Raw genomic sequence first — 15,112 nt, 5'->3', positions numbered from 1 at the left:
TACAATTCTTCCTGGTTACAACTGCTCATCTTATCGTTTACATATTTGACATATAAGAAAAAAGGAGAAAATATACATTCCTGGAAATTGAAATAAGAACACCGTGAATTCATTGTCCCAGGAAGGGGAAACTTTATTGACACATTCCTGGGGTCAGATACATCACATGATCACACTGACAGAACCACAGGCACATAGACACAGGCAACAGAGCATGCACAATGTCGGCACTAGTACAGTGTATATCCACCTTTCGCAGCAATGCAGGCTGCTATTCTCCCATGGAGACGATCGTAGAGATGCTGGATGTAGTCCTGTGGAACGGCTTGCCATGCCATTTCCACCTGGCGCCTCAGTTGGACCAGCGTTCGTGCTGGACGTGCAGACCGCGTGAGACGACGCTTCATCCAGTCCCAAACATGCTCAATGGGGGACAGATCCGGAGATCTTGCTGGCCAGGGTAGTTGACTTACACCTTCTAGAGCACGTTGGGTGGCACGGGATACATGTGGACGTGCATTGTCCTGTTGGAACAGCAAGTTCCCTTGCCAGTCTAGGAATGGTAGAACGATGGGTTCGATGACGGTTTGGATGTACCGTGCACTATTCAGTGTCCCCTCGACGATCACCAGTGGTGTACGGCCAGTGTAGGAGATCGCTCCCCACACCATGATGCCGGGTGTTGGCCCTGTGTGCCTCGGTCGTATGCAGTCCTGATTGTGGCGCTCACCTGCACGGCGCCAAACACGCATACGACCATCATTGGCACCAAGGCAGAAGCGACTCTCATCGCTGAAGATGACACGTCTCCATTCGTCCCTCCATTCACGCCTGTCGCGACACCACTGGAGGCGGGCTGCACGATGTTGGGGCGAGAGCGGAAGACGGCCTAACGGTGTGCGGGACCGTAGCCCAGCTTCATGGAGATGGTTGCGAATGGTCCTCGCCGATACCCCAGGAGCAACAGTGTCCCTAATTTGCTGGGAAGTGGCGGTGCGGTCCCCTACGGCACTGCGTAGGATCCTACGGTCTTGGCGTGCATCCGTGCGTCACTGCGGTCCGGTCCCAGGTCGACGGGCACGTGCACCTTCCGCCGACCACTGGCGACAACATCGATGTACTGTGGAGACCTCACGCCCCACGTGTTGAGCAATTCGGCGGTACGTCCACTCGGCCTCCCGCATGCCCACTATACGCCCTCGCTCAAAGTCCGTCAACTGCACATACGGTTCACGTCCACGCTGTCGTGGCATGCTACCAGTGTTAAAGACTGCGATGGAGCTCCGTATGCCACGGCAAACTGGCTGACACTGACGGCGGCGGTGCACAAATGCTGCGCAGCTAGCGCCATTCGACGGCCAACACCGCAGTTCCTGGTGTGTCCGCTGTGCCGTGCATGTGATCATTGCTTGTACAGCCCTCTCGCAGTGTCCGGAGCAAGTATGGTGGGTCTGACACACCGGTGTCAATGTGTACTTTTTTCCATTTCCAGGAGTGTAGAAATGCAGTAAGTGAAGCAGGCAAAAAGGAATACAAACATCTCAAAAATGAGATTGACAGGAAGTGCAAAATGGCTAAGCACGGATGGACAAATTTAAGTATGTAGAGGCTTATCTCATGCGGGGTAAGATAGATTCTGCCAACAGGAAAATTAAAGAGACCTTTGGAGAAAAGAGAACCACTTGCATGAATATCAAGAGCTCAGATGGAAACCCAGTTCTAAGCAAAGAAGGGAAAGCAGAAAGGTGGAAGGAGTGCACAGAGGGTCTATACAAGGGCGATGTACTTGAGGACAATATTATGGAAATGGAAGAGGCTGCAGATGAAGATGAAATGGGAGATACGATACTGCGTGAAGAGTTTGACAGAGCACTGAAAGACCTGAGTCGAAACAAGGCCCCGGGAGTAGACAACATTCCATTAGAACTACTGACGGCCTTGGGAGAGCCAGTCCTGACAAAAATCTACCATCTGGTGAGCAATATGTATGAGACAGGAGAAATTCCCCTCAGACTTCAAGAAGAATATAATAATTCCAATCCCAAAGAAAGCAGGTGTTGACAGATGTGAAAAATACCGAACTATCAGTTTAATAAGTCACAGCTGTAAAATACTAACACGAATACTTTACAGACGAATGGAAAAACTGGTAGAAGCCGACCTCGGGGAAGATCAGTTTGGATTCCGTAAAAATGTTGGAACACGTGAGGCAATACTGACCCTACGACTTATCTTAGAAGAAAGATTAAGGAAATGCAAACCTACGTTTCTAGCATTTGTAGACTTAGAGAAAGCTTTTGACAATCTTGACTGGAATACTCTCTTTCAAATTCTGAAGGTGGCAGGAGTAAAATACAGGAAGCGAAAGGCTATTTACAATTTGTACAGAAACCAGATGGCAGTTATAAGAGTCGAGGAACATGAAAGGGAAGCAGTGGTTGGGAAGGGAGTGAGACAGGGTTGTAGCCTCTCCCCGATGCTATTCAATCTGTATATTGAGTAAGCAGTAAAGGAAACAAAAGAAAAATTCGGAGTAGGTATTGAAGTCCATGGAGAAGAAATAAAAACATTGAGGTTTGCCGATGACATTGTAATCCTGTCAGAGACAGCAAAGGATTTGGAAGAGCAGTTGAACGGAAATGACAGGGTCTTGAAAGTAGGGTATAAGATGAACATCAACAAAAGCAAAACGAGAATAATGGAATGTAGTCAAATTAAGTCGGGTGATGCTGAGGGAATTAGATAAGGAAATGAGACACTTAAAGTAGTAAATGAGTATTGCTATTTGGGGAGCAAAATAACTGATGATGGTCAAAGTAGAGAGGATATAAAATGAAGATTGGCAATGGCAAGGAAAGCGTTTCTGAAGAAGAGAAATTTGTTAACATCGAGTACAGATTTAAGTGTCAGGAAGTCGTTTCTGAAAGTATTTGTATGGAGTGTAGCCATGTATGGAAGTGAAACATGGACGATAAATAGTTTAGACAAGGAGAGAATAGAAGCTTTTGAAATGTGGTGCTACAGAAGAATGCTGAAGATTAGACGGGTTGATCACATAACTAATGAGGAGGTATTGAATAGAATTGGGGAGAAGAGGAGTTTGTGGCACATCTTGACTAGAGAAGGGATCGGTTGGCAGGACATGTTCTGAGGCATCAAGGGATCACCAATTTAGTACTGGAGGGCAGTGTGGAGGGTAAAAATCGTAGAGGGAGACCAAGAGATGAATACACTAAGCAGATTCTGAAGGATGGGGGCTGCAGTAGGTACTGGGAGATGAAGAAGCTTGCACAGGATAGAGTAGCATGGAGAGCTGCATCAAACCAGTCTCAGGACTGAAGACCACAAAAACAACAACAAGAAAAAACACACACCAGAATAGTTTTCCTTAACAACTAACAACAGAAATTCTGCAATGTGACTTTCCAGCAGCCTAAATCTAATATTATTATACTCACATACAACTTAGAGGGTATACAGCCCTTCTTCATTATCTAAACATTCTCAAGTCTTTTGTAGGTAAAGGCCCTTGTCTTTACCTGTGTTCATGTCTATGCTCCCGGACAGGGGATTTTAGTAATTATGTATGGTCCAGTTGCCACTTACAGTTCAGTTTTCCAATTTTTGTGGATTTGCAATGTGTTCTAAGCAACACCTTTCATCCTATATAAAATTGTGTTGTATGTTTCAACAGCACTAGCTTGATGATATCTGATGAAGCAAGTGTCAATCAAGCTCATGCGCCGCCCCCCCCCCCCCCCCCCCCCCTTTCCTCCCAGCTCACAGAAAGGGGGCCTAGCATGACCGGTTTAAGTTTTGTTGCACAGTGGCATTGGTCTCTGTGTTAGGCGTCACTTCTACTATGTGGACTATTGGTGCTTGATTTTGCCAGTTAATATCCTGTGAGGCTTTTGACTAAAATTCTCTTTGCCTTTGCATATTATTCGGCATATGTACGTTGCATTGCTGGCCGAAGTCCGGTGTCTGCGGATTATTCAGCTGTTTAGTATTGTTTTGTGTTCGTCAAGCGATCAGATGATTACTGCTGGTAGCCTGTGTCTGTATATATTGTACATGCTGGCCATAAGCTACTTGCCCGTTATAGTTGTTTTTGTTAAATGTTTGCCCATTTCTTTTATATCTGCCCTTGAATTTATGGCTTTTGCCACTGCCACTGTGATTATCGTTATTATTACTATAAGTCTGTGTAGGGCAAGGTTGCCATCTGTGTTTTACTATGAATCCATTGTTCACTTTTTGGTCTGTAAATCCCTGTGACACTATCTGCATATTGACAGGCTTGGGTTGTATTGGTCTCTCTTCACATATCAAATCTATTGAGTCCAGAACACACAGAAAGTATTCAGTGTCGTGTTCCAGAATGGTAATGAGTTTTTCCCAAATGTGGGCAGGTAGACAGCTATTCAAAATTTTCAACATGCCTACTTGGGACACTGTGTTCGTCCCGTATCTGGTTTTATTCAAATATTTTTCAAAACAGCCCCTTAAGCTTCCATGTTTGTTACTGAATGGAGCTAGGTTGAATACTTCAGGTCTGAGCCTCTCTTGTATGGATTCAGACCAAAATTTATCCAGAAAGGCTCTCCCAAAGTGTTCATGGCAGTGGCAACATTCCGCCATGTCCGTAGCCCATAGCAGAACATCACCCTGTTTGTATCCGACAACAAACCTAATTTTCTGAGCTTCGGTCCAGGTATGAGGTAAAACATTTCGAAACGGTCTAATAAAGACCATGGGGTTTGTTCTTTTCCCTTTAGAGGTAAATACCAGAAATTGTCACCGAAGTCATCCTTCATCTGCAAGTAATATTGACAAACACACTGTGATGCCAGTGACAGGCATGGTTATGTTCGCTCGTGGCGTAATGCTTGGCGACTGCGCTTGCTCGAAGAGTACAACTACCAGCAAGTGTTGTTGCATTATGCAATCTTCACTCTTTTCCTTCGATGGGCTAGCCATGTATTGTAGGTAACCAGTGAAAATATCTAACTTCTCTAAAAGCACGCGTTTGTTTTCTGTCAAATATTGTTTTGTAATGTCAGTAGTTTTAGCAATACTGCCTTGTAACCTTTCCTCTTCTTCCTTTATAAATGAGTCTATTTTAGCTGGAAATTGACTTTCTCTTTTAGAGCTTCCTCCACTGTATCTACACAAATCCTGCACTCCAACACAATGCCTCCAGAAAGGGTGCTGCCCCTATCCAGTATCCTGGCTTCAGCTATTTTATTATTTCCTTTACATCTGCACATCTCTTATCTCTCTGTTTTTTGGTAAATTTTGACTCTGAACTTAACTGGGCCACTCTTAGACTTAACTTTTGTAATTCTGTAGGTAAGTTTTTCCACCCATCTTGCAGCATGCTGACTGTGTCTGTCACACTGTTTTGTAACTCACCTGCAAGCTGCTCTTGTTTATCGTCCAAGAATGGTACTCTTTCCATTAACATATTTATATTGTGGGATATGTTGGTAATTATTTCTTGTTTTAGTTGTTTACCTGGCTCTGTCAACTTCCCGGACAGTACATCAGATAATTCAGTGTGTATAGTTTTGCTCACCATACTTGAAATCGTTAAATGCCTGATTTTGCTGTTTACACCCATCTGATATTTTCCTGTTGTTTTGAGAACTGCTGTGTCATACCCTTAAGTAGTTGTGTTATTTATTGCACCAGTTGTTTCAAATTGTGTATCTCACTAGTATTTACATTGTTTTTACGAACTGTTCCCTGTTCTTGTATCCCTAATGTTGTGAGCAAATAATCAAAGGAATTTTCGATGTTACGCCCTTCAGTTTCACTATTTGGAAAAATGTTTCCTGGTGAGAACTGAGAAATTGTCTCGTCGAGCATCATAAAAGTGACAGTTCACAAGTTGGCGCATTACCTTCAACTGCTGCAAAGCTCGGATTTCCGAAATCTTGGCATATTGCATTTTTTAATGAATTTTCAACAATGGCCAATTTCTTTGACTCCATTGTGAACAGTTTTTAACAAAATTATGAATAATATTTTTCAAAAATTAAATTTTGTCTGTATTTGTACTTTCCAGTTAAAGTAGGTTTAGCTGTGTATTCATGAATGAACCTGATTATTATCTGACACAGTCTTACAGAATTTGAATGACTTATCTTGCACTTTAATGCTGACTTAGTACACATTTTCGTCTTTTCTGTAGAAATGCACTTTCCGTAAAGAATATTAATTGGAAGGAAAAGAGATTATCTACTGCCAGAGAGACGGTGCCAAGCACGGCCATATAAGTATACAGCATAGCAGCTTTCTACCTTTACCGCTGAAATCAGCATTCCCAGCTCGTCTTGTTTGTAGGCAGAATTTAATTTTAATTCGCTCCTTCAATGTTTTTATGATTCCCAATCTGGTGGTTATGTAACAAATACAACAAACATTAGTTCCTTGAAACAACAATATTAATCATTTATCTCAAACATTTTATTTCAACAATTGAAAGGTCTGTTCATATTTTGCTTGGCGCCGTCACTGAATAGGTATGTGGAAATGTAAATGGATTAATAATGCTTGAATAACTGGAAAAATTTTGTAGGTAATTTATGAATCTGTGCACAATCTTGGCTGAACTCTAACTGATACCAATATCAAGAGACCTTTAATACCATTACATTCAAGGTCAATAAACATAATTTGCATTACGTACTGCTGCTTCCAGTAGAGTGCAGTACCAAATAATCACCACAACCAATGGAACTGTCAATCTGTCACACAAAGCACAGTATTTTTTGTATAATTAAACCAAGTTCAATAGGTGTCTTTCAAGTCTGATTCATTACCTTCACAAATTCCACTGTGTTTAGTCTTGGCTGTGAAAATGTCGATGCGGGATGCTCTTCCGAATAACGCATAAACTATTATTGCCTGCAACCAACTCCTTGATGCAGGATCTCAGCAGCGAGTGAAATGATGAACAGATAGGAGTTGACCTTCTAGACATGTGAATAAATATTCCTTTTCTAATAACATTTTATAATACTTTGAATGAATGGTTAAAATACACATTTTACACAATGCTGGTACCACGGATGCAAGTATACATCAGTACGCTACCACTCAACGAAACAAGGTGAAGATACATGAATTAATAAATTGAAGAGCGTATTTCTCCCTTTGTTTCATACAGATATTTAACAATGTATCAAAACATTATCCTGGCCACAAAACAACTCATTAATTTAGCTTCGGTGGGGGTCTATAACTCATTCGGTTCACATATAGCTTATACATAAGAAAAGAAAAGAATGAAAAAGTAATATGATTCAATACAGCCTCCTCCACACATTGAATGAGTCGCACCTGCAAGCAGAGTGGCCACTGGCCTCCTTTCCCAACCTGCTCACAATTTCCCTGAGGGACACAATCACCTGCTTAACACTGGAGCTCTGAATGACAAGCGATCCCACCCTCTCTTCCTCACAAGAAAATGCGTGTTGGGAATCTTAAGAAGAGATTGACAAATCAGTTGTAGTCTAACATGAAACTTGAACGCAAAGATGTATAAACCAAAACTGGAACTGACGATGATAGTAAGATCACCCGATTGCTAAACAATCTATGATGTTGATTCATAGGCTTAGTATCAAACATACCAAAAACTTGTATTTGGAATTTACAATGTAAAACAGCTTAACTCTCATTTCCACATGGGGGTTAAGCTGTATAACAAACTTCCCAAAGAAATAAAATGAACTCCTAGAGTAATAATCTTTAGTGTCATATATACTTCATGATTGTTGTTTATCTACCGACGAATACTTGACTGTATCATTACAGTGCAGAAGTGCTGTAACAAATATATATGAAAAGGCCGCATGTTCAATTGCGGCGGATTCGTTTTTTTTTTTTTTTTTTTTTTTGGGGGGGGGGGGGGCGGGGGGAGTGTCTTGGTGTTCAGTTCCTATTTGAATTAGAAACATGGGATAAAAAGTTCCTGGTTTACCCTAGACCAGCAGCCATTTCTATAGCCATTTGAACATCTGTCTTACTGTACCTACGTTATATATCTAAAAACAAAGGTGATGAGACTTACCAAACAAAAGCGCTGGCAGGTTGATAGACTCACAAACAAACACAAACAAACATACACACAAAATTCAAGCTTTCGCAACAAACCGTTGCTTCATCAGGAAAGAGGGAAAGACGAAAGGATGTGGGTTTAAGGGAGAGGGTAAGGAGTCATTCCAATCTTGGGAGCGGAAAGACTTACCTTAGGGGGAAAAAAGGACAGGTATACACTCGCACGCACACACACACATATCCATCTGCACATACACAGACACAAGCAGACATTTGTAAAGGCAAAGAGTTCGATCTCTGCCCAAACTCTTTGCCTTTACAAATGTCTGCTTGTGTCTGTGTATGTGCGGATGGATGTGTGTGTGTGTGTGTGTGTGTGTGTGTGTGTGTGTGTGTGTGTGTGTGTGTGTGTGTGTGTATACCTGTCCTTTTTTCCCCCTAAGGTAAGTCTTTCCGCTCCCGGGATTGGAATGACTCCTTACCCTCTCCCTTAAAACCCACATCCTTTCGTCTTTCCCTCTCCTTCCCTCTGTCCTGATGAAGCAACGGTTTGTTGCGAAAGCTTGAATTTTGTGTGTATGTTTGTGTTTGTTTGTGTGTCTATCGACCTGCCAGCGCTTTTGTTTGGTAAGTCTCATCATCTTTGTTTTTAGATATATTTTTCCCACGTGGAATGTTTCCCTCTATTATATTCATATCATTAATTTGTACCTATGTTATAGTATAATAAGTAAGGTTTAAATGTCGAACCCAAGTTGCCGCAAAGCCAAAATGTGCAAGCTGGTTAACTCCTTTTGCAAAAGATTTTAACTAGGCTAAAATTAATGCTCAGCTAGTTGGACCATTTGTATGTGCACTGTTTGATTTTATATGCAAAAACAGATCCCCTTGTTTGGATTTTATGTGCAAAAACAGTTATTCTTAAATAAGCATGGAATGGAGTGAGGCCAACGGTTCAAATTTGGTCTACTGATGTATCAGACCTTGGTCTACATCAAGTTTTTGCCATTTGAAAAATCTTGATTTGTTTTAGATTTTATACACAAAAAAGGATTTTTTTTTGGGGGGGGGGGGGAGGTTTTTGAAGCAAATTACACTTGTATGAATCAGTTCAAACTCTGCATAAAGTAGATGAATGTTAAGCCGAACCGAATTTTTTTCACCCAATGATCTTCATTCGTTGTCAAGCTACAATGGTTCAAACTCAAGCTAAATGTTGCACGTAAAATTCATTCTTATGAGAACTGAATACACAGTAATGGTTCAAGTATCAAATAAATGAAAAATGCATTCTTACGATAGAACTGAAAACTTGCTTTCAGATATCTATCTTTGTCTAAGATAAGTTTCAATCATTTGAAAAAAACCTTGCTTCATTTAGATTTTATGTACAAAGACACATTTTCCTGGGAGGTTGTTAAAGCATGTCAGTTCTGTAATTTATAATTATATTTTTCCCTGAGACATTTACGTCTCTTCTTTATCTGCGATATTGATTGAAGCAGAAGAAATGGATTGAAGTTTGTGTTGGGGAGGGCAATCAACTTGGGTAGTTCGTGCAGCAATATTAATCATCATGCTGTGGTGGTGTAATGGTTAGCATTTCTCCCTAACAAGCAAGAAGACCTGAGTTCAAGTCCCAGCCACAGCACAAATTTTAATCCATTTCTTTCTGCTTCAATCGATATTTGTAATTTATGCTTGTACGAATTGGTTAAAACTTTTTGTGAAGGTAGTTAATGGATAAAGTCAAAATGAATTTTTTTATCCCATAACCTTTATCTGTTGTCAAGATACAATGGCTTAAAGTCGAGCTAAATGTTGTACATAAAATTCATTCTTACATGAACTGAATGCACAGAAATGGTTTAAAGTGAATCAAATCAATAAAAACATACATTCTTACAGTAAAACTGCAAAACTTGCTTTCAAAAATCTAGCTTCGTTTGGATTTATGTGGGAAAAATTTTTTTTTTGAGTTGTTTTAAGTGCACTACTTTTATGTTTCGAAGATCTGCAAATCATTTCAAATTCTGTAAGAAGGTAGATAAACACATGTAAATAATTGTCATAATGTTGTTTTGTGAGAGCTTTATTCATTGCCACGATCCATGATTTAGCTATCATAAGTAGGACATAAAATTCGGCTTTTCATGAATTGCACTTGCTGAGAGGGTTTAAAGTCATACCGATGATAAAAAAAATCTATTCTCACAGTAATCATAAGAAACATTTACAAAAATCTTTCATCATTTGGATTTAGTGTGTGAAAAATCACACGAATGCATACAAAATTGTGCTTTGTACAAATGCGATTCACTGTAAGTGCTGCATTTGGATATAATTAAAAAAACTAGTTATTATAGGTGAGTATCACTTCATTGTTTACACGTTTAAGATTGTATTTCCCAGTGCCTTAGAATCATTGAGAAATCTTTGGACAAGCAAAACAATGCATGTACTAAACAAGAATTACATCCAGCCCTGTACAAAATGACGTACTGTTTGATCAAGCATTTACAACTTTATCAATGCCCATGCAGAAAAACTAACCCGAAATTTGCTATAAAAATAATTGTCAGAAACAAAAAGGTCACCTTAATTCTAACCAGTAGAGAATGTTTACTTTATTTTCTTCAAAAACTGCTTGCTATCTTGTAGACATCCTATTTTCAGGCAAATCAAGCTTTAGTTCAATTTTTGTACAGTACTGAGAAGTTGAGTCATATTTTGTTGTGCATACATTGCTTTGTAGTTTCTCTCTTTATTTCAGCCAACCATATTCATACTTAATTCTGGCTTGTTTTTGCAACAAAATTTTTGTGCCAAAATTTTGCACAAGAGGTTTTCTAGTGGCAGTTTCTTAATTTTCAATTTTTATTAATGCATAATTTAAATAATCAATGGCAAGAATTTTAAGATAAGAGATAATAATTAGATGTATGCTTTTCAGTAGTTTATTACTTGTTGTGGGAATCATTCAGCTTGCAGTATAGCAAGCTTTTAAGGAAGTTATCTACGTACTATGCTCGTACCATAAGTTTATCCAGGTGATAGAGAAACAGTCGACATATTTTTATCATAATCTTCACATTATATTTAATATTTGATCAAATACCATATTCATGTTTATTGTTATTTTGCACACTGCATTAAGTAGTTATGGTTTTTTTCATATGCATATATGAATAAAAATGTGTGTAACTATAAAACAAATTAAATTTTAAAAGAATTAAAAAACAATAAAAAATAAAATTAAAAAATGTGAAATAAAAGAGCAAAATAATAAAAATTATGAAAAACCAACTAAAAATTTAAAAAAAGGCCTCCTGCAGTTATGCGATCTAGACGTGATGGCAAGGCTTGCTTATGTGCTCCGAGTACACAATAGGCTATACTGGACAGGTTCAATCATACCAGTCATGTAACTGTAGAGGAGCCAGACTAACAATGCCCAACCCAAGCAATACAGTTCAAAAAAACAGTAAAATGACCTATATCAGAGCAGCCATCACCCGGGCCAACAAATATCTACATCTGTTACCAAGCTTTGGCAGTCTAATGTTCAAAATTATGGCAGAGTAAAAACTGGGAACTACAATGAAAGCTCCTATCACAGTGCAAGAAAAGGTGAATATGTCCTGGACCGAGTTAGGGATATAAAAGATGGGAACCAGCTTTTCGACTTATCTAGCACCTTCAAAGACGCTTAAATAAAAACATCTAAACATATTCACACCTTTTCATGAGTCAACACTACTTCACTAGTACAGCGCGCCCTATTAGCTGCCAAGTGTTGGCACACCTGCATCTTGAATTGTACAGGAAATGCAATGCAAGGAAAAAAAATTCCCGAATTTCCCGGATTGAAAACACAGTTTTTCCGTGTTATTAAGTAACAGTATATTTTCCCTTGGAACTGTAAAATTTATCAATCCTTTGAATGATTATGTTTTTATACACGGGCGTAGAATTTCCCGGCAGTTTAACAAACGAAACTCAGGGATGAAAACCCCTTTTGGAAAGATTTTTGATGTGCAGCAACATGTACGCTGCATATTTTTGTATTACGAAAGTATAAATTCGAATTCCACCAAACACCGCATGTTACTTTCCGAACCATTGTAATCGAGATTGCGATGCGCTTTTGTAAGCCTCTCACAGCTCATGTCACGTGATCCCGCCACCCGATGACAGCGGATATTCAGACCACAGGACACGTGGTGTCAGTTAATAGTAACATCACTGTTAAGTAGCGCGGATACACAAACTGGAAAGGTAATGTTTTAATTAATATACCTTGTGTTGCTACAAGAAAAGCAAAGCTTTCACACACAATATTGGTCTCTAAGGTTAATAAGCTGCAAGAGAAGCTAAGCTTTCACATGTAATGTTTATCTTTTTGCGCGTGTTACACGTTAAGATATATCACACAAATGTGCCAATAAAATTTTTAGCCGAGCCCAGTGACTTGCCCTGAAAGTTTTCCACAAATAAATTAGCTACCGCAGAAGAGAGAGAGTTTCCCGTAGCACATCAATTTGCTCACGATAACGACATGAATGTCTGGGCAAAAAATATTTCTAAATGGCTAGTCACCAAATGCTCTGATTTGAAAGTAACACTTTTCAAACCACTACTCACAATATTTTCCCGTGACCTGTTAGAAATAGGGTTGTTTCAGTAGTTGTCAGAGACCGCCAGATGACAGGCAACGACGCGCTTTGACAGCTACTGTGACGCAGGAAGCCCTATGTTCGCACGTATAAAACATTAAAAGATCTTACATTATCATAAAAGAAAAAAGACATAAAAGGACACTCCAAGAGCATCGGAATTTCGTGAATTGTACTAAAATGGCACAATTAAAGTGCATACTTAAAGAGCATATTCGTAGGTCCTGATTCCGAATGAAGTAGGCCTCGACCTGATATTAAACTTTTCAGTGTGAGTTCCGGGATGTTAATTTTCTTGGAGTACCAGTACTGTATTAACTCATTTTTGATTCTATATTATGGCATAATGCAATACGTGCTAGAAGATGAAAACGTGCACTTGAAAAGCAGCGAGCTGTTGAAATTAGCCAAGAGTGTGGAACTAAACACTTTGTTTCAAATGCATTGACTGCCTCAGCATAAAAGATTAATAAAAACCAAATTTCTTTAGCAAACCGACAAAAACAACTTCATTGTTCTACAAGGTGATTAATGCATGACTGTCAGAAAAGTGGAAATAAAATAAAATCTGAAACTAATAACGTATATTAGCCTTCCGTGATTATGAGAATGTCTTAATTCACTTGATAGTTCCCGGGCACAGAAATCCGTTTTGTTTTCATTTGATGTGAGAACAGCAAACTTACTAAAGTGTAAACACGGGTCACGTGGAGACTACACACATCCCCACTACAACTCAGACTGCTCTGCGCATAAGCCCCGGATCTACGATAATTCCGAACCGGGGCAATACTGCGATAATGCCCCCCCCCCCCCCCCTTTCCCTCGAGCATTTGAGATACGAAGTCAAAAATTTTCAAAAATATCTTTATAAGAAAATAAATAAATAAATAAGAAATTTCAAATCAGAGCAGCAGCAGCAATGTTACAAACACCTTATCTTACTACAAACCAGCAGTTACCATCAACATGTAACCAACTAACTACACAGTTCTTACACTTTTACATACCATTAATTCTCAAGAGAGCCTGGCACTCATATTCTTCAAAGAATATTTCAGTCATTGCTTCCTGGATGGAACTAAAGTTCAGATATGGTTCTGTAACTACCAAAGGTGTTTCACTAAAATTCACTGGGCAGCACTCATTACTGAAAATGTAGTCCCACACATTCTTTTGTACATCCCAGTTGATTAAATATCCCTAAAAGATAAATAGCCAATTAAATCTACAAGCTAAAATTAAATGTAGACCTCGGAATATCACATGTACACGCAAATACTCACATACCTTTTGGAAAGGCAAAATATAAAAAAGTCCAGAAGCATCTCTGCATTCTTCAACTTGGGCACCAATAAAAGGCCTCCTTCGTTCACTTTTAGCCTTCATTATACAGTTTGGAACAATTCTGCAGATAGTAAATTTTCAAAAATTCATAAAATAATAGTGATAAATGGCGCACAAAATTTAAAGTTTCAATTATACCCCACCTCCACCGCCCCCCTTCTCTCTCTCTCTCTCTCTCTCTCTCTCTCTCTCTCTCTCTGTGTGTGTGTGTGTGTGTGTGTGTGTGTGTGTCCATCTTCTGCTAAACTGTTTGAGAAAAAATTGTTTAAACATGAAAACCCTTACACATGTAAAATATCTTATTCAAACAAAACTCACACTTACTCACTCTCATTATCATTCATATTTCTCTATACATTCACAATATCATTCAAAATGTATAAACTGCAACTATAATCATTGTTTTTAAAACATACCAGAAACCCAGATACAAGGGACGTCTTTTAAAGTTTTTTACATACAACCTCTATGTGGTGCTATCGAGATGTGATATTACTGCTGTTTTGAGCTTTTGTCATTTGTATTATTAAAGTAACAGTATTGAAAAATATTGGCCAAATAGTTTGCTTACAGTGAGCATCTAAAGAAACAGACTGTGGAAAAGTGTAAACTTCACATGAATTTCATCAGATGATTATTTTACAATTTCATAAAGAACTCAGTCAAGATCAATGTCTCAAACAACTTTGATCCATTTTTGATTCTCAGTCACCTTTGGGAAAGATAATTTACAATTAGTTTTCGAAAATTGTTGTCTGTGTTCTGCAAGTGGTGAATTTTCATGCAAGTCGACAAAAATCAGTTGTTCTTGAAAAATAAAAAAAATAAAACCCAATCAATGCTTCCTCAGGCACATTGAAGACTGCAGTACCTTCTTTATTCCCTGAACATTTAGCTATGGATTATTTCTGTTCCCAAAGGACTCCACATAATTTGATCAAAGCTCAAAACAAGCCCATGTTAGTTAAGTAAAAGTTTAAAAAAATTAAATGAACAAAATGCAAAATCCACATACAATATTA

General features: G+C 39.0%; 1 protein-coding gene across 1 annotated transcript in view; it reads right to left on the bottom strand.

Moving 5' to 3' along the window:
• LOC126187478 (actin-related protein 6) overlaps positions 1-15,112 on the bottom strand; it is a 92,732-nt gene that overhangs the window by 43,113 nt on the left and 34,507 nt on the right. Inside the window, exons 2-3 of the mRNA XM_049928584.1 lie at positions 14,034-14,151; positions 13,754-13,946 (exon numbers count right to left, since the gene is read on the bottom strand). Coding sequence (XP_049784541.1) covers positions 13,754-13,946; positions 14,034-14,151 — 311 coding nt within the window. The remainder of the gene's footprint in view (positions 1-13,753; positions 13,947-14,033; positions 14,152-15,112) is intronic.

Source organism: Schistocerca cancellata, chromosome 5 (assembly GCF_023864275.1).
Source record: "Schistocerca cancellata isolate TAMUIC-IGC-003103 chromosome 5, iqSchCanc2.1, whole genome shotgun sequence".
Lineage (NCBI taxonomy): Eukaryota > Metazoa > Arthropoda > Insecta > Orthoptera > Acrididae > Schistocerca > Schistocerca cancellata.
The sequence above is the reverse complement of the archived record's forward strand: the minus strand, read 5'-3'. Positions and strand labels throughout refer to the sequence as shown.